The 21,109-nt window shown below is 39.7% G+C and overlaps 1 protein-coding gene across 1 annotated transcript in view; it reads left to right on the top strand.

Moving 5' to 3' along the window:
- Positions 1-21,109, top strand: part of UNC13C (unc-13 homolog C) — a 393,542-nt gene that overhangs the window by 234,349 nt on the left and 138,084 nt on the right. Inside the window, exon 17 of the mRNA XM_069982623.1 lies at positions 15,964-16,097. Within this exon, the coding sequence (XP_069838724.1) occupies positions 15,964-16,097 (134 nt within the window). The remainder of the gene's footprint in view (positions 1-15,963; positions 16,098-21,109) is intronic.

Raw genomic sequence — 21,109 nt, 5'->3', positions numbered from 1 at the left:
AGTACATATTATACTGAACATATTAAGGTATATAAATCAGGTATATTTATTACAGACTATAAAACATATGGGTTTACATGTGGGAAGTGTCTTGGGACAACAAGAATGGATGATGGCCGCTGTTATCATGGCTAAACCTTCATTTCCTGCTATTGATTAGATTTGTAATGTTTACACAGTATAAAGAGGAAAGGAGAGCTGTGTAGGCAAGAAGCTGTACCGTCTTCAATGCTATTGTTTGTTTACATCTCTCTACCTTGTGATAGTGCAATCTTGTCAGACTTTAGATCTCAGCCGATGCAAAGTGCTGGTGTTTTCACAATTGACCTACTTCGCTCTCTCCATATGCCTTAAACGCCCTCTGTTCATGGATGAGTTCACAGTAAATGCAGACCGTGTACCTGATCACCATCACTGGACTTAGAACTACAATACATAAACTGCTCTTTATCTGCTGCTCTGCTCTTCTGCCGTCATGCTTTGTTTTTAGCTAATAGAATATGTTCCAATTGCCCGATAAGAAGAAGTGCAAGTTTTTATTACATGCACCCTCTTATGAAGATTTATTTATTCTTGGGACCATACAGTCAATAATCAGTTATTATACCAATAATTTTAGAAAATAATATCATATCCTAAAAAAAACTCTGTATGACAATTGCTAATCCTCGTCACCCTGTATGCTCTGCTGCTGTCACTGGATCGCCTGCAGGTTGATATCTGTTTTCAGCAGATTTTTGCACATTGACTGTGAAAAGAATTTGGCTTCACGGGCACAGCCTGCCCTACACCTTCATATGTGCCTCCCGGTGGCCTACTTACAATATGGAATGATTTACTTTTAGCCTTCTCATGGATTGAACTACTGCAAGCAGACAATCATGTTCACCGAACTTTTCTAAAAGCAAGCTGTAAGTTACCTAGAAAAGTACACTGTTATACTATGGGCTAGGCTTAGGGGTAGTTGAAAGGGTTTTAGGTTTCTTTCTTCATTTAGCATATACAGTAGATGATATCCCAAGATTAAAAGCTATCCCATATTTACAATATAAGGCTATGTTCACACAACGTATGAGAACGGCCATGCGCGCCCACATCAGAACTTTACACTGCACGCTATGAAGCGAGTGTCTGCATCCGCTTGCTCCACAGTGTGCACTGACATAGGTTTCTGCAGCTGCTATTCACTGACATGTCAGTTCTTTGCTGCGCCGCAAGGGATCCCGGCCAGAGCGTATACTATCTGGATACGCTCCGGCAGGGATCCAATAGACGGCTATGTAACATATACTTCCCTAATAATCACAGCCGTTGTACGAAAATATACTTTGTATGAACATAGCCAAAGGATTATGCGAGCAGTGATCAAACATTGCATGAATGGATAGAGTGGCAGTGTACATGCTTGGCCACTGCTCTATACAGTACTCATGAAAGCTTGCCGTTAGTTATCATCTCCCCCCTTGTTGGTACCTCATACAACCTCCTCCAAGATCGTGCCATACTCTGGAACTAATTACCCCAAACTTATTAAACTAGGCTACAATCTGCAATAACTCTGCACCACACTTTGACTAGCTGCCCCCTTACCTTGTAGAATGTAAGCCCTTTCTGTCAGGGTCCGCTATTCCTATGTACCAGTCTGCCATTTACTTTATTCATGTTATGTGGTTTTGATTTTGTTATGTTCTGTTTGCCACCTCTTATCGCTTGTTTAACACTCTGGAGTCAAGGGTGCTTTAAGAATAAATCATCATCATCATCATCATCATCATCATCATCATCATTATCATCATCTTTTCAGTTAGCCATTAAAAACTATCAACTACTGAGGACTCTCAAAGTTTTATCATTTCTATTTACCGTCTGATACCATACAGAGAGATTTTTTTCTTAATGATGAGGGACATTTGTGTTTTATGTCAGCAGTTTTCCTATGCTTTCATGTTAAAGAATACTGAAGGAACAGATGGTCATTTATAATGATCTCATATTACCTTTATGATAATAAATGCCAATTATTTTTGATAAGAATAGAGCAGATACTGTAGCTGGGTTATAATTGCCACAAATGCATATTATTGCCATTTTACAAGGGTATTGTAATAATGTAATTTTGTTTTTTTTTTTTGTTTGTTTTTTTTGTAAATAAGTAATACGTGTTTGCTGTTAGCCTATAGTGCTTGCTGTAAAATAGTGCCCAGGCATAATTTTTCTCCCTGCCTGTTAGTACTGTGTATAATATAAATAGCCATGCTAGTCATTTTCTTACCAGCAGCTTTCTTTTCAATATACTCCTACAATCTCATTCCATTCCTGTTCTGACACCATGTGACCATCGATCAAGCTTGCCGAATCCCACAGCTTCTGTTGTTCAGACTAGAAATTACTTTTTCTACTCATTTTAATAAGAACAACATTAAGGGTCTCATTGAAATGAATAAAGAAGGTGGCTTTTGGTTCTAGCAGCAGACCCTGTGGGATTTGGCAAATCTGATCGGTAGTCATGTGGTGTCAGAATAGGACCAGAAAGAGGTTAAATATAAAATTATTAAAGTGGTTATCCAGCATTAGAAAAACATGACCACTTTCTCCAAAGACAGGACAACTATTGTCTCCAGGTAAGGTGTGGTTTGCAATTAAGCTCTAATCAATTCGATGGAACGTAGGGTTCATTTATTCTGCGTTTACACAAAGCGATAATTCGCCCAATCGACCGTTTAATGATTTTGAAGCAACAATTTGGTTTTTATAACGATCAGCGTTTAGACCAATAAATCATTACAAAAATCATAAGAAAATTCGTAAGAAAAATCGTTAATGCGATTGTTTTTAATATCGCTTAAGCCCATCTTTTACATAGGGTGAATCTTTGAAAGACTGTTTACACGAAGCGATCTGCAAATTTTTAGCAAACGATGAACGACGATTTGAGAACATGTTGAAAGATCAAAATGAACAATTTTTTGCTCGTCGCTTGATCGTTTTCTGTGTTCACACAGAACGATTATCGCTTAAATGTGATCGTTATTGCAAAAATTCGAACAAAAAACATTCAGTGTAAACGCAGCATTAGACAGAAAGATTATCTGACAGAATATCTGCCAAAGATTTGAAGCCAAAGCCAGGAATGGATTTGAAAAAAGGAAAAATCTCAGTATTTCCTTTATCCCTACTGCACTTCTGCCATAATTTTAAAGTAAATATTCTGTGTTTGGGTGGCCATGGGACCACCAGGCAGATGTCCAAAATGGACTTATAGGGGAAGATTTATCAAACATGGTGTAAAGTGAGACGGGCTCAGTTTGCCCCTAGCAACCAATCAGATTCCACCTTTCATTCCTCACAGACTCTTTGGAAAATGAAAGGTGGAATCTGATTGGTTGCTAGGGGCAACTGAGCCAGTTCTACTTTACACCATGTTTGATAAATCTCTCCCATAATATTCAGTAAAGAGAGGTTAAACATAAATGTGATAGCTGTAAAGAACAGTGTGAGGATCCTAAAAACTTCTTGGAAGTTGGAAGGAAGGAGATTGTTGCTACCTAGGGACTCTTAGATAAATTCATGCCAGATATCAATTTGAATTCAAAATAAGGGGTTCTTTCTTTAGCACTGAGATCTGTGATAGGTGCAGGGAGTGAACAGTTTAGAAACAGGTTAGATTAGAGCAATGACGTAGGTTGTTGAACAAGGCAAATGGCAGAATAGGAAGTTAAGCATGAAACTTTTATTACGGAAATCTACTGCCATGTATGATTTTCCCCATAGATCATGGGCATTTGTTGAGCACTACTGAGAAGAATTAATTTGTGTTGGGATGTTCAGACTGTAGGGTATGCTGTTTCATCCATGGTGCTTTTGAGTGTTAGTTACATTGTAATATATGACAGGCAGGGGTGGATTAACTTTACTATAGGCCTTGGCTGGTCCCCCCCTGGTTACAGCCCACTGTAACTATGGCAGAACTATCGTGGTGTTCATAGTACAGGATAGATAATGTCATGATGCCCTGATTTATGAAAAATTGATGTAGAAAAGCAGCAACTTTTTGCAAATCCTGACAGAACTGTAGCCAGGAAAAGATGAACCACCGAAAGTATGGGTCTCTTTGGGTGGCCATAGGCCCCCAGGAGCTCAGGGCCCCGGGCTACCATCCGAACGGACCTATTATAATCCGCTACTGATGACAGGACATATGTGATATGTATGACAGCCAAATTGTGACAGGAAAGGGAAGACTTTGGGGACAATGATGACTGTGCTCCTATAAGTTGCTGGCTGATAGCAATATATAGTTTTCTGTTGCAAGGGTGCAACAAAAATAAGAAATGCAAAGCAGTATGCTGGAGGAATTACATGGAAGGGACATTGTAAAAAAAAGACGTACATCAAATCCTCCACTGTACTTGTTCTTACAGATGTACTGGCCACCAACATGCTTGATGGAGCACTAATCTGTTTCCATGGCACGCTAGTAGGCACAGAATGTATGTACGGTAGCAGGGACACCTGTTTATTGCTGGATTTTCTACTTCTGTACATCGAAAATCGATACATACAGAACTGTGCAATATACGAGCACCTGGCCAGGTAAACGTATACTTAGTGGATAATGCAATTAGTACTGTATGGACTGCTGTTCACTACAATACAGTACGTCTGCCAGCCAGATGTGAGAGCATCGGTCTGGCAAATTGAGTTAGTGTGCAATGATGCATAGAGTACTTCACACCACCTTGCAACTGTTTGCATGTGCCACATCTGTAAAGCGATTATTGTCCGTATTTGGCCAATTGACGGTCGTTACGGCTGATAATCGCTTGGTTTAATAGCTAGTGTTAAAAGGCAACAAACCTTGTCTTTCAACATGTTGAAAAAATTACAACGATAACAACGGTCTGCTGGTCACTGCTCCGTGTTATAGGCGCGAGTAATAGCACAGGCAGCAAGCCGGGAATGAGGAGCATCTGCCATCTATCATATACCAATGGAAAATAACTGTCCTCATCATGATTCACATAAACCTGTTGAAATCTCAGATTAACTGGAGTGCAGTGATCAATATGTTTCAATGGACATCTCATTTAATAACTATGGCTGGCTACCTAATTCATATTCTCGTTTTTCTGGCTTAGGGTATTATTTTAATAGTTAAACAAATTATATACATGTATGCAAGCCTCTAGCTTGGGTTACTGACATAAAGCCATTATATAAATAAGCAAGCAGGGAATGCAGTGTGATTTCCCTCACACAGCGAGATGCTGAGGTCCTCCAGGCTGACCTCCCAAATATCTGCAGTGAAGTGAATGGCAGGCAAGGTACAATGAAATTCATCTTGATAGAAATAGTGGAAACAACCTTGCAGGAAGGGTACTAAAAATAAATCTCATCTGCTATTTAACATGCATAGCCCAGTAATGAAAGCTCTGTCAGTCTCACAGTGCTGATCTCGAAGATCACCCTGGTGTTAAAATAATCTTGTCTCCTTGACGGGCCTCGCTTTGTGTGAGCAGAGGCAAGCTGTCAGTCACACTGTTTTATTGGCTCAATCTGTTTTATTGGGAATATTGCTCTGTTTTGCAAGCCTCTCCTCTCATTCTTTGTTTACAACACACATTCTTTTATGCCTATAATACAGGGTAAAACTGTTTTTTCCTTTGTTATTTTTGGAAATGTCTTTGTTTAATGATCTGCAAGAAAATCCAAATACTTAATGCAACTTACTGAAGTTTTAAAGAAGATATATAGATATAAACCAAGTTGATTGCTCTATTCCCTGCTTGATGCATATTCCATTTTCACCAGTTTAGGCTATGTTCACACTATGTATGTGTGCGGCTGTATTTTTTATGCGGCTGTAAATGTGCGGATGAAACTACGGCCGTGGGAAAAAATAGACATGCGGCTGAAAACATACGGTCATTTACTTGGAAATCAGGTTCAACTAAAAATAACAAAATCTTAAGAAAGTGATGCAAACACCTCTGGATGCATCTGGGAAAGCAGGGAAACAGGGGTTATTACCGGGGTTTGCGATCCTCTGCAGTATGCCGATGCCGATGCCTCTCATGGTTAATATATTGAATTAATAAAACACATTTTCGTTGTAATAAAGTCCCTTTCATTGTTCAATAATTAAATTTAAACGATTCCATCATTTTGCAATTAAATATACTGTTAAAATAAATATATATATAAATAAATGTATATTTATATATATATTTATTTTTTGACAGTATATTTAATTGCACAATGATGGATTCGTTTAAATGAAATTATTGAACTACAAAACTGATTTTATTTCAACGAAAATGTGTTTTATTAATTAAATATTAATTAGTACAGGAAGCTCCAGTAAGCCATTAATTCATATTGCCGGCAATAGAGCATTCTGTACTAATCATCACTTTACTTTAATTAAAACATCAAATGTTTCTTCTAATTATGTTATCACAATAGCATTATTAGAAGAAACATTTAGAATTATATGTGCGCTCAGCTGATTGGCTGATCGGCTGAGCGCACATATAAAGAGCCGGTCCGCAGCACAGTGACTTCATTGTGCTGCGGACCAGCGAAGAGGCAACATCGGGGTGAGTATAGAGCTCTCCCCACCCCCTCCCCAGCACTGCACCCCTCCCAGCAAGGAAGGGGGGGTCACTTAACCCCTTCCTTGCTGGGATGGGTGCAGTCTGACATCAGTCTGGCCCCCAAGGGGTTAAGGGGGATACAATACATCCTCCCTTAACCCCTTGGGGGCCAGACTGTAAGCAGCGATCTGTAAAGATGCTGCATACTGTAAGGAGCACAACACCGCTCACAATGATGGGTGTTGTGCTCCTGTTTGTGTGGTTTTTGTGTGTTTCTCCCTTTTTGTTTTTCAGATATCGGTATCCTGGGGAATACGTCGGATTCTGTGGACTATGTCGATGAAGTCAACTTTATAGACTTAGTAGTGGAAGCCGTCTAATAGACTGAATCCGTTACTAAGTCGGGGCCTAGTGTTAGCCGGTATAAAATGGCTAACACTAACCCCCTATTATTACCCCAGTACCCAATGCCACCAGGGGTACTGGGAAGAGCCGGGTGCCAGTGGTCCCGGAGCGTCAAAATTGGCGCTCCTGGACCGGGCGGCAGCAGGCTGGTAAGATTTAGGCTGGGAAGGGCCTAAACCAATGGCTCTTCCCACCCTGGTGTTACCAGGCTGCTGTCGTTTGGTTTTTAACCCGGCTGGTTTTAAAAATAGGGGGGACCCTATGCGTTTTTTTTTAAATAAATAAATAATTTTAAAAAAAACGCATAGGGTCCCCCTATTTTTATAACCAGCCGGGTTAAAAACCAAACGACAGCAGCCTGGTAACACCAGGGTGGGAAGAGCCATTGATTTAGGCCCTCCCCAGCCTAAATCTTACCAGCCTGCTGCCGCCCGGTCCAGGAGCGCCAATTTTGACGCTCCGGGACCACTGGCACCCGGCTCTTCCCAGTACCCCTGGTGGCATTGGGTACTGGGGTAATAATAGAGGATTAGTGTTAGCCATTTTATACCGGCTAACACTAGGCCCCAAATTAGTAACGGATTCCGTCTATTAGACGGCTTCCACTACTAAGTCTATAAAGTAAAGAAATAAAGACAAGACACAAGTGAAAATTTTTTTTTGTTCAAATAAAAACACCCCCACACCCCTCATTGACCATTTTATTAAAAAAAAACATTAAAAAAACGCTGGTCATCGACGTAGTCCACGGAATCCGACGTAATCCACAGGATACCGATATCTGAAAAACAAAAAGGGAGAAACACACAAAAAACACACAAACAGGAGCACAACACCCATCATTGTGAGCGGTGTTGTGCTCCTTACAGTATGCAGCATCTTTACAGATCGCTGCTTACAGTCTGGCCCCCACGGGGTTAAGGGAGGATGTATGGCATCCCCCTTAACCCCTTGGGGGCCAGACTGATGTCAGACTGCACCCATCCCAGCAAGGAAGGGGTTAAGTGACCCCCCTTCTATGCTGGGAGGGGTGCAGTGCTGGGGAGGGGGTGGGGAGAGCTCTATACTCACCCCGATGTGTCCTCTTCGCTGGTCCGCAGCACAATGAAGTCACTGTGCTGCGGACCCGCTAATTATATGTGCGCTCAGCCGATCAGCCAATCAGCTGAGCGCACATATAATTCTAAATGTTTCTTCTAATAATGCTATTGTGATAACATAATTAGAAGAAACATTTGATGTTTTAATTAAAGTAAAGTGATGATTAGTACAGAATGCTCTATTGCCGGCAATATGAATTAATGGCTTACTGGAGCTTCCTGTACTAATTAATATTTAATTAATAAAACACATTTTCGTTGTAATAAAATCAGTTTCATTGTTCAATAATTTAATTCTAATGAATCCATTATTGTGCATTTAAATATACTGTTAAAAAATAAATATATATAAATATACATTTATTTAAAATAAATATATATATATATATATATATATATATAACAGTATATTTAATTGCACAATGATGGATTCGTTAGAATTAAATTATTGAACAATGAAAGGGACTTTATTACAAAGAAAATGTGTTTTATTAATTTAATATATTAACTATTAGAGGCATCGGCATTCGGCATCATTGCCGGCTATTTTTGCAGTACTCCGTACGGACCGCCTGTCAATCCATGGCCGCATTTTCAGCCGCAAACAATGGTCTTGTTCATTTTTTACGGGTCCATTTACGATAGGGCCGTAGATTCATACATAGTGTGCACTGTGCAGCCGTATATCGTATACTTTCCAGCGTACGCATGAACCACCAAAAATACCGCCGCACAATTACAGCCGCAAATACAGCCGCACAGTTACATAGTGTGAACCTAGCCTTAACCATCAAAACTGCATGACCATCCACTAATTTTAGTGTCTGACTTATGATGTTTCCATACAGTATGAAGACATAGGAGGAGATTTATCAAACTGGTGTAAAGTAGAATTGTCTTAGTTTTCAAAGAGTCTGTGAGGAATGTGAAGTGGAATCTAATTGGTTGCTAGGGGCAACTGAGCCAATTCAGTAGGAGGCTTGGCTGGCTGAGTGATTCACCATCTCTGAATGGCCAGCGTGCTGTGTGGTGTTACCGGTAGAGAACACAGCGTGCTGTGTGGTGTTACAGGTAATAACAGTGTGCTGTGTGGTGTTACAGGTAGAGAATACAGTGTGCTGTGTGGTGTTACAGGTAGAGTATACAGCGAGCTGTGTGGTGTTACCGGTAAAGAATACAGCGTGCTGTGTAGTATTACAGGTAGAGAATACAGTGTGCTGTGTGGTGTTACAGGTAAAGAATACAGCGTGCTGTGTGGTGTTACAGGTAGAGAATACAGCATGCTGTGTGGTGTTACAGGTAGAGAATACAGCGTACTGTGTGGTGTTACAGGTAGAGAATACAGTGTGCTGTGTGGTGTTACAGGTAGAGAATACAGCATGCTGTGTGGTGTTACAGGTAGAGAATACAGCGTGCTGTGTGGGTGGGACCACAATGAAATCATAAATTACTGCAAATAATTCAGTAACACAATGAAACTGCAATGTGTGAACACAGCCTAGATGTTCTGCAACAGCTTTGGGTGGGAAATAGGGTGGAGGACTGTGATGAACAGCTGAGGGAAAGCATTGCATTCTGGAACCTGTAGTACTGTGTACATCTGCTCAACCAGGAAGTGCAGAAACACAAAACAGAACAAAACTCCCCAAAACAAATAGATTTTTTTGTAGTTTCAAAACTGGAATAGATAGGTTAGTAATTCTCTATGCTGCAGAAGTTTCATTTTTTTAACCTCTACCTGGAGTTCCCCTTTAATTTGAATATTATATAATATTTAACCCCTAAAGGACCGGGCCAATTTCCATTTTTTGCGCTTTCGTTTTTTCCTCCTTGTGCTTAAAAGGCCATAACGCTTCCTTTTTTTTTTTTACCTAGAAACCCACATGAGCCCTTATTTTTTGCGCCACTAATTGTACTTTGCAATGGAAGGCTTAATTTTTGCATAAAGTATGCTGCGAAACTAGAAAATAATTGCAATTTTTTTTTTATGAGGAGGTTTCGTATTTAGGCCGTTCGCCCTAGGGTAAAAATAACTTGTTATATATGTTCCTCAAGTTAGTACGATTACAACGATATGTAACTTGTGTAACTTTTGTTTTATATGATGGCTTTTAAAAAATTAAAACCTTTTTAAAAAAATAAATGTTCCATAAAATTGCTGTATGACCATGCATATAGCGCTTTAATCCTTTGCTCTATGGGGCTGTTAGAGGTGTCATTTTTTGCGCAATGATCTCTACTTTCTATTGGTACCGTGTTTGCATATTGGCAAACAAGCCAAAAGATCACTTTTATTACAATTTTTCTGGATTTGATGCGACCAAAAATGCTATGTAATTTATTTGCGCTTTTGATGTTTACTGTGCAAGATTGAGAATGAGATAAGTTAATAGTTTGGGCGATTACGCACACGGCGATACCAAATATGTTTGTTTATTTTTATTTATAAAATAGGGAAAGGGGGGTGATGCAGACTTTTATTAGAGAAGGGAATTTTTTATCAATGAAAAGAACAACAACATTTTTTACACACTTACTAGAAAGCACCTTGGATTGTGGCGGTTCAGAGTGGGGTCGCCGCGTGGCCCTCCTCTGAACGCCCCTAGCGCCACAAGGGCGTACATTTACGCCCTTGGTTGTTAAGGGGTTAACAAAAATATTTTTTGTGTTCATAACTAGCATTGAGTGGAACCATTGAAATTCAGGTTCCGTGGGTTCGGCCAAACTTGGGGGGGGGGGGGGGAAGTTAAAAAAAAAACAGAACTTGAACCTCATTGAAATGAATGGAGTCCTGAGTTTTTGGGTCCAAAAATGGCTTTAAATGTGAAACACAGCATACAGGTCCTGCATGATTGCCTACTCATTGGTGGTGAAGTGGAGGATGGCCTGCCTAGAAAAGTAGTGGTGTGGACATGGCTGATGATACTGGTGGTGCTCCTGCTGCTTCTGTCTGTCTCATCCTTCCTTTGCAGGAAGACAGGTGGCTTGTCATTGGAGAGGCTGATGAAAATGCCAGGCCAGAGAGCTCTTCTGAACTGTCTTTGGTGTGCTCACTCCCTTCCTGCTGTGGGCAATGCCAGACGAAATATTGTCCATGGGCCATCTGCTGTGCTTTTGCACCCTGCTCCCTCTCTTGGTCTCTTGCTGGGGCTGGGTGACCACCACTTCTTCCTCTAGACTGTCATCACCTATGGTCCATGTGGAGTCTAAGACCTCGTCATCACCCCTCCCATCATCTTTCACCCACTCCTCTCTGATGCCCTCCACAACTGGCAAAAAGTATCAGAAATTGGCACCTAGGTTTCATCATCATCTTCAGAGATATCCTGGGATGCTCCCTCGGGCAGTTGCAGTTGCCTTCCTATGTCCTTATCCTTCATGAGAAATGGTTGGGCATTAGTACATTCAAGGTCTTCAACTGGGGCAGGTGGATGGCCCACTAAAAAAATAGCAGTAGAGTTGTCAAAGAGTAATAGTGACTGCTCATAATAGGGCTCATAATGTTTTCTGATTTGCTAGAGAGGTGAAGTAAAGGGAGCTATGTTTTGATAATGCTTATATTAGCCATACACTGATGGCCTAACTGCGGGATCACTTTTTTAAAGACATACACTGATGGCCTAACTGCAGCAACACTTTTTTTTTTTTATTAGCCACACACTGATTGCCTAGCTGCCCATCTCCTTACTCAAAAATGTACTGGCCCCACAACTCCTAACTCACAGATGTACTCGCCCCATGGTTCTTAACTTACAGATGCACTGGCTACAGAACACTTCCATTTAGTAACATTTTCTTACCTATCCGTCCCTACCTAGCTGTAACACTCTCTCCCTACACTAATGAGGAGCACAATGGAGGCAGGACATGTGACCGCCACTACAGTGGGGTCAAGTGTCTCTTACTAGGCATGGCTGTGACTGCTCTGCAATGCCAACAGCAATAAAGTTTGTTGCTTGTTTGTGCAGTAGCCTTTCAACAGACTTTACTACTGTGACAAACATTGGACCCGAACATGTATTTTGGTGCTGAAGTCCGTGTTGGGGTCTGAGGACCCGAACACATAGATTCAGGCATGGACCCATACTTTACAGTCCAGGTCTGATTAACACTATTCACAACCTTTTCCTCCCCCTTCCTCCTTGTGAATCTCTGTGAATCTTTTATATATTACACTTGTTTCTGCTCTGATTACGCCACAAGCAGAAAGCATTCTTACAGTCAGAGGCAACATGTAATATAATAGCTAGCAATAGATAATAATAATACAGTTAGCAAAACTCAAAATGAGGAGAACTTGATGTTAAAGGGGTAATGCGACGGTGATAAAAAAAAAAATACAAAACAATCAAAGATGAATATGCAAAAGAAGAGCCAGTGGAGCCTCATTAAAACACAGAACTAGCCAGATATCCTTCTGGGAAGGACCCAGCCAAGGGATGGCTCCTGTAGGTAAACCCCCAAAACCACCATATTAAGTGGCCCTATAAGTCAATGTAATGACAAGGGAAAAACCAAGGCCAGGCAACCATCCACATACAGCTGTTTTGAGGTGTTGTCTTTTTTTAGGTAAATCAATGGCCATTGTTTGTTAATGACAGCCATAAAAAATGTTCATAAACATTATTATTGAGTGTCATTAAAAAATAATGACCGTTATTCAGCAAAAAAATACACTGTGTGAACATAGCCTTTCCCTGCACAGCAATGTCTGGTGTACTCCACTGTGTAGGGGAGCTAAAGAGAGAGAAAGAGTTAGAGCTATTTAATTTCCAGGTTAAGTTGACTTGTTAGAAGTTGGACCCCTGTTCATCATAAAGTAATGACAGCTTAGTAATACGACACCAGTCATGGGAATACCCCTTTAACATAATGCTCCAATTCATTTCTAAGGGAATGTTATAGAAAGATTTGTTGAAGAAATTTTGGTGTTCATTAAAAAGAAATGCATTGTCTTTGAAATAGCAGATGAAAAAGACGGTATTAAAGAAAAATAAAAAACTAGTGGTTTAATAGCGCACCCTGAGGTGCATCTCAACAGGGAATTTAGAGTAAATAGTAGATGACACACTTTAAGGGTCAGTATGCGGGCTAGATACAATAATATGTTAAATGAGCTTTGAAATATTGATAATTTTAACTAGGAAACAATAGTCCTGTCCAAGTCAATGAAACATGTTATTATTGTGATCGGTAACCTTTTAAAATTGCCTGTCATGTGAAATAATGGACTGCTTTCTTCAGTAATAGGAAGAGCGGTACCTTGTGTTATATTCTCTGCTACATTACACTCAATACTTTTATTGGTAAGGTTTCTATGTTTCTACACCAAGATATTCTGAAGATCCAATTTGAAATCCAATTATTTTATCATGATGATTACAAACGGCTATATGATGAATGCCTACACACAGCAGATGATGGTTTGAATGCAAATGTGTGTTTCAAACACTGACCACGGTCTAACAATAGATAGCCACCAATATCTATATTGACAACTCAATCAGTTGTTAATTGACACATCACTAGGTTGTCTGAAAATGTTAATGTATTTATTTCAGTTATGATGAAGGCAGTTATTATTTGATAGAATGCAAGATCGATAGATAGATCGATAGATAGATCGATAGATAGATAGATAGATAGATAGATAGATAATACCAAATAGAGCCACATTTCCAAAAACAGTGATGTATGTGCTTGCAGAGAAAGTCCCTTGGCAGGGGATCCCCATGTATGTACCAAAAGTTTGAAGCACACCAACTTTAAGTAGAAAGAAAATGTGGTTTATTTCATTCAAAGGTGCATGTATCCTGTTTTTTCATGCATCTTTGGATGGAATAAATCACATTTTGTTTCTAGATAGATAGATAAACAGACAATACATACATACATACATACATACACATAGAAGGATTAACCAGAGCATTTGTGCCAGCAAACCAGAACCTTCTTAAACTGTATCTGTCATTCATGTAACTTTTTAGGATAAGTTGTTCTTAATGTGTACATGAGTAGTTACACTTTTATGGCCATTATATCACCAGTATATGGCATTTTAACTGGTTTTACCAGTTAGACTTCAGTGCCAAGTTCAACTCTAGAATGGGTGGAGAATAGCCGCTTTGATCTCTTCCGTAAACAAGACGCACAAATAGCAGGACATCCTGCTTCCCTATGTGTGTACCAAAACCATCAGAAGTAGTAGTAGCATGGATGACATTATAGACTGGTACTGAGCAGGCTAAGCTGTGAATCCAGCTCTGGAGTATCTCTGTTTGTGTTTGTGTTTCTCACTGCACTTCCCCCCTCCATGGACTTTTTAAGGCATTGTGACCTAATCCACTATAGGGTTTTGCTTAGGGATTTATGCATAAGGGAATAGATAAGAAGGCAGGGAAAGAAGAAAGCCATCTTATGCATGGAGAAGAAAGCATATTTTTCTGAAAAGTATCAGACGATTCACTCATATCTTCAAAGTGGTAGAGATGAGAATGAATAAAAACATATTTTGTACCTTTTCTCTTAAAATGCTGCAATCACTTTAAATTTTAGAAAGATAGATGTGAGCTATGTAAATATGAGATAGATAGATGGCTTCGCAAGAGTGGTGCACCACTATACGGCAAGTGGATGCCAGCCGAGGAAAAAGCCGATCCTGGTTTTGACTTCAAACAGCAAATTAGAAAGTCCATGGCACGCCAAATTTAATTGAAAAGGAGAAACTTTGTGAGAGCTAAAACGTTGCACATTTCACTTTCTGTATGGTAAAAAGAGCCCTTTTTTGTGACACCAATTGTGCTTTGCAGTGACAAACTTAATTTTCCCATAAACTATGCAGTGAATCCAGGAAAGAATTGTTTGCGCATTGAAATTGAAAAAATAAGCAATAACTGACATGTTATGTATGTTCAATAGGTCAGTACGATTACAACAATATGCAATTTATACAACACCAAAAAAAGAAAAACAGGGGTATTTGATATAAAGGAGCACGCCAGAGAAAGAGATAATACCAAAATGTTTATTAGAAATACCTAGAAAATTAACATATACAGACACAAGGTAGGCAGAGGAACAAAGATATCCCTACACATTAAAAACAATTAAAGTTCCCAAAGGAAAAACACACATGGTGGGACCCACACGGTATAGGGGACCCCCAGGGTAAAACCACGGTCCTATAGTAAAGCTCAACTAGCCCTCATAGGTGAAGCACAATACAAATACAACCTAGTAAAGGAGAAATTATCACAAAAAATATATATAAATAAGTGTATGTAACTGTGTGTATCAAAAATGAATGGTGATTAATGGATATAGTGAACACTAATGAGTGTCAAAAAAAGAAAATGAAAACCATCAAAAAACATCACCAAATGAAGAGGGAGAGGAGCGATCCGTGGCTACCCATGATGCCCCTACGCGTTACGTTCCACTGGAACTTCGTCAGGGACTCACATAAAAAGCATAACCAAGCGGGTAAGCATGTCATTGCCATGCAAAGCAATCACAGTGCCAGGACAATCGCTTTTGGTCGATTACATCAGAAAAAATGGCACTAGCATTCATTTCACACAAACTCACTGATCCCATTTCTGTGAAAAGGACTGGGGCTGAACAGTTGATTTCCTGTGTTTGGTCTCTTTTTTGAAAGGAGAAAAGACCAAATATCAGCAGAAGGGAGCATTGGCCGTCATTTGAGAAAAAGGGAAACACCTAGTGGCCACATGTTTAGGGTTTGATTCAAAACTAGAAAAAAAAGAAAAAAAGACACATGTATGTTATAAGGCTATTTGAAATCACAACCCTTATTGATTTATTTAAGAAAAATGTGACAGTGCCTCTTTAATATTTTACAGGGTAAGAAACAGGACATTCCGCGTGAAGATCAAGGCCCAACAATCAAAAACTTGGATTTCTGGCCAAACCTCATTACTTTAATGGTCACTATTATTGATGAGGACAAGACATCATATACACCCACTTTAAACCAGTAAGTCATATACTCTTGTTCTAAATGTGTAATGTCAGCAGTCATCCACTGCTGTTATACTGGGTTGATTTCCTTTTTCTGTTTTGTGGTACTCTTTTCAGTGTCATTGTGGAAGAAATGTATTTTATCATCATCATGATGGTTGATGAGAATTATTTAGGACTATAGATTTCTTTCTATTGCAGCTATTACAGCTATTCTAGATCCCAACAAAACTAAATACAGTGGTACCTTGGTTTAAGAGTAACTTGGATTGAGAGCATTTTGCAAGAAGAGCTCACAGTTTTTCAAAATTGTAACTTAGTTCAAGAGCATTGCTTTGGTTTAATAGCTCTGACCCAGGAAGTCTCCCTCACCTTCCAAATCATAGCAGATCTACATCAGGCTGGGGCTTGCATGAGGGGAGGTAACCCCTCTCACCCTGGACAGAGAGTGCCACTATACTGTGCTCCCATCTGCCCTGCTCCTTCTTTCATGCTCCCTGCAGTCTCTGTCAGCCCTTGTGTTTCCCATCCTCTCCATTCCTGCTATAATGTGTCTGCACTTACACTAGCTGGGGCCAGGGACCTTCCGGAGCTCCGTGCTCCGGTGCTGAGAGATAACCTTATAGATACTGGGGGAGGGAGAACTGTCTCTCCGGTGTCCATCGGGGCTCTGCAAACTGATCGCAGAGCCCCGATGGTAGTCATAAAAACCGGAAGCCTCAGGCTATCTACGGAGGCCGGCAGGAGGCCGGCAGGGGACAGGAGGGAGGACGGAACGTGCGCCGGGCATGTGCCTGTCAGCTCTGCCGCCTCCCCTCTCTCCCCTGCCGCTGATAAAAGATTGTAACAGCGGCAGGGGACATCGGAGAGGCGGCAGAGCTAGGGGACATCAGCTTATGGGATCTTTATGATCCCATAAGCTGATATAAAATCACGACCTGGGCATTGAGGCATCAATGATCCCAGGTCCTAAATGGGGTTAAAAGCAATATAGGGGAAATCTTTGAAACCGTTCCCTAGAATGTTCTTTCAGATTTGGGGCCTCAGATATCGGTTAAATTGTAAAATGAGATAACGTCCTTTTAATACCACTACAGGTGTATCGTGTGTTAGACTTCTGGTTACTTTGACCAGACAATGTCACTATGGTGCTTCGCTATAGAAAATGAGGTTGCTTCTCCCCTTGCTTTGATGGTGTCATGTATTGTATTAGGAAAGGTAGGGCACGCTAATAGTGACTATTGATTTATAATCTACAGATAGCTTTTATTCTGGTTTATAGTGCACAATGCCCTCAGAAAAGCAGACAAGGGTGTTCAACCTCACAAAATAAGATGAATGTTCTCCTCATACATAGGCTGAATTACTCACTTTTATTATATCAATGTATTTCCCATTATCTTTGTGTTTAGTAGAGACATGTAACCTTATATGTCCTTAGTGTAGATCTGTAAGATTACTAAGCATAATAAATCATACAATTTCTTACCTGAAAGTAGTACTAGTGGATTTCTAAAGTGTCAAATGACATGTAGCAGTAGGGTATATTACTTCAGAAGAAAGACACCTACTATCAATATAGCTTAAAGGGGTTGTCCAGTGGTCGGCCTTTTTTTATTTATTGTTGCTGATGCATATAAAACAATAAACACCCCTTTAGAGGAAATGCTCAATGAAAAACCGACCAATTGCTAAAATCAATTTTTTTATTTTAAACATATGTATTAAAAAAGTTTGTTGCTTTTATGTACAGTTTCCTTTATCCTGAAATCTTATCATTTTTCTCAAATAATAGGCTGATACTTCCTGTTCTCAAGAGATAGCTCTTCACACTCTTCAGCAGTTTATTCTTTATCTTCACAGACAGGATTATAGTGAGAGGTGACATGACATCAGTATATAGATAAGACAAAATCATGCCATTCACAATAAGTGATGTCACTGCTCCTAACCCTTTTCTGGCACAATTACTGTTTCACATATGACAGAGTATGTCTAAAAAACTTTTTTCATATAAGTCAGTAGGGTCACCTCCATTTTAGTGTTCCTATGCTGTTCCTAATATTTTTTAATATGGGCTAACAAATAAAGAAAACATATAGTTGATACATATGGCCCTGATTGATGCTATATTATCAGATATTCTTACATATCATAAGGTTGAAACGTAAGGGTATGTGCACACTATGCAATCCGCACTGATAACTTCCAGCAGTTTCAGTGCGCGCGTCCCGAAGTTCCGCCTGTCCCTTAGGCTCCATTCTATGCCAAGGCAGATTCCGCCATCCGCACAAAGAATCCAACTTCAAGCAGGAGCGTGCACGGTATCTGCTGGAAGTTATCCGTGCAGATTCCGTAGTGTACACATACCCTTAGAACAAGGTAAGGTACGTATCAAAAAAGTGTAGCAAAATATATGCAACTTACTAGAGTGGTGCTAAAAAAATATCCAGGAAGAAGATGTTTTCCATAGTGCATAGATGGAAGTACATTTTAAATAACATAATACGCACAAATAACATAGTATATTTAGCACAAATAACTGTATTTAAAAGGATATTCCCAACCCAAGAAGACAGGCTGATCAGTGGGGGTCCGATTACTGGGGTACTTACAGATTCAAGAATAGGGAGAAAATTGTCCTTAAAAAGACTGGAGAGCGCTGTATGTGGATGCCGAGTATGCACTCTTAATGGAGCCCCCAAACATTGCTAAACTCATCAGGGCTTCACAAACACTAATTGTTACTAATTGTTACTAATTGTTACTAACACTTTCTGAGACAAAGTAGAACTTTTAGAACCAAATGCATGCTATGGAATTTTTTTAGCTGCAGTACTAATATTACTTTTTTGTAGCTTTGCCTTTATTAACTATGCAGAACATTACAGGTTATTCAGCTGGGCAATCATCTATACTCCGAATCAGTATGCTTACTGCTTGTAAGGTATTTTAAATAATCCAACAACTTTGCTGCTTCAGAGTGAAAAGAGAAAAGATAAAAGAAGGATGTCAGATTTCCTGACATTGTCATTCTTCATCCTAATGAGTGCTGAAAGTGGGAAATGTGTGGCTTGCTCTCTCTCTCCCTGCTGGATGCTGGTGTGCTTCCTGAAGCTGTATTCAGTAAGCATGTCTGTTTGCAAACTCAGGTAATCATTAGTGTGAGATTGTGACACCACACTATTGTGTTCTGCTGTGATACTATAGAGTAATCTTTCCACCATTTGTTACAAGTGCCAACCTGTTGGCTCTTTGGCTCAATAGCTATTGCGGAATTAATCTTGTTTTAGGTGCTTTGCATGAATGGGTTTGACTTAGAGGAATTGTTAAGGTTGAGTACTCACAGTTACTTTTCACAAAGTATCAAAAATGTTATGACCCATATTTAACCTTTATGAGGATGTTTACTTAAAATAATTAAAGGGATTAAAAAGTTGCCTTCCAATTGAAAAGAAAGCAATAAAAAAAACTTTCATAACAGTGGCAATCCCATATTGTGAAAATGGCTTACCAGCCCTCTTAGGCCTGGTTGTGGCTGCAAAGACAGCAATTTGCATAACTTTCATTTACTTTCTGTTTGTGCAACCCCTATTAAAGTCAATGGGCTTTACTCAAAAAGGCCAGAGTAGACTGGAAGCCATCTTTATGCGATGGAAACACTCCTTTAGGGTGGGTTCACACATAGAGGAATTGCAGCAGATTATAAACCTATCAATAGTATGGAAATTGCAGCGGATGTTGCTGCGAACACGCAGCACCTGTTAATAGGTTTATATACTCGGAGCCAAATTTTCATCCTGCTGACAGTATGTAACCGCCACCCCCCTTAACCTGCCGCAGCCTAGTGAATACTTTACTTGTCCGTGCTCTGGCTTGCTTCTAGGGCCGCCAGCTCCCTGCCATCCAGCTCAGCCAATCAGTGGCTGTGGTGGGACAGTGCACTGATTGGCTGAGCAGGATGTCAGGGAGCCGGGAGCCACAGAAGCAGGCCAGTGCAGACTGGAGAAGTATTTACCGCGCAGTGGAAGTTTAGGGGGGTGGCGTTTACATACTTGCAGTGGGATGAAAATTAGGCTGTATTAGTATTTAAGCCTATTGAAACTGACAGTGCTGGGAATTGGAGCAGATTTTGCTGCGAACTCACAACGTAAAATCTGCCGTAATTCCGCTATGTGTGAACCTACCCTTAAGAAATGTTTCCCCTTGATTTCAAACTATAATCCCACAGTGCCGATTTAAAAAGAAAAAACCTTTATAGGGTAATTGGCAATTGTTGCATATTGGAGGATAATTCCAGGCTACAATTTTACCAACCAGAATAAATCTCTGGATGAATGTTGTCTATGACCATAATGAGATGACTGCCTAGAAGTGAATGTCAAAAAACCTGAAATATCAACCTACTTTGGGGTTTACTGGCCCATGGGTCCATGTGTAAACAAGATTTGAGTATTATAACATAGACAAAGACATAAAAAAAAGATATCAAACAAATGTTTTGTAAAATAAAATAACTCAGAAGGAGGGCAAAAAGCATGCCACTCGACAAGTGTAAACAAGCAAAAAAATAAAAATAAAGCTATGTTCACGCATCTTTTTTTTTTTTTTTTTTGCTGTATTTCAGCTGTCTTTTTGGCTGAAATGTGCATAATAGGGACATATTTTTATTTCAAAATGATGGCTGTCTAAAAAGACAAACAATATCTGGCCAAAAAAAGATGTGTCCTATATCCTAAATCTTGACTGAGGCTATGTTCACACATTTCATTCAGTATTTTGGTTAGTATTTTTTCAGCCAAAACCAGGTTGAAAACAGAAGGTTGAAAACACAGAAACTGTGCAAATCTTTCCATTACAGTTTTTCTTTGTTGGTTCCACTCCTTATTTAGGCTACAAATACTGACTAAAACACTGACAAAAATACTGAACAAAATGCTATGTGTGAACATAGACCTATGTGTAAACATAATCTTAAAGGGGTTTTCCAAGATTTTTAGCATTGTCTAAAAAAACATCCAACTGTAT

Source organism: Dendropsophus ebraccatus, chromosome 1, assembly GCF_027789765.1.
Source record: "Dendropsophus ebraccatus isolate aDenEbr1 chromosome 1, aDenEbr1.pat, whole genome shotgun sequence".
In the NCBI taxonomy this organism is placed as follows: Eukaryota; Metazoa; Chordata; class Amphibia; order Anura; family Hylidae; genus Dendropsophus; species Dendropsophus ebraccatus.
Note: the sequence above shows the minus strand (reverse complement) of the source record. Positions and strands in the feature narration are given on the sequence as shown.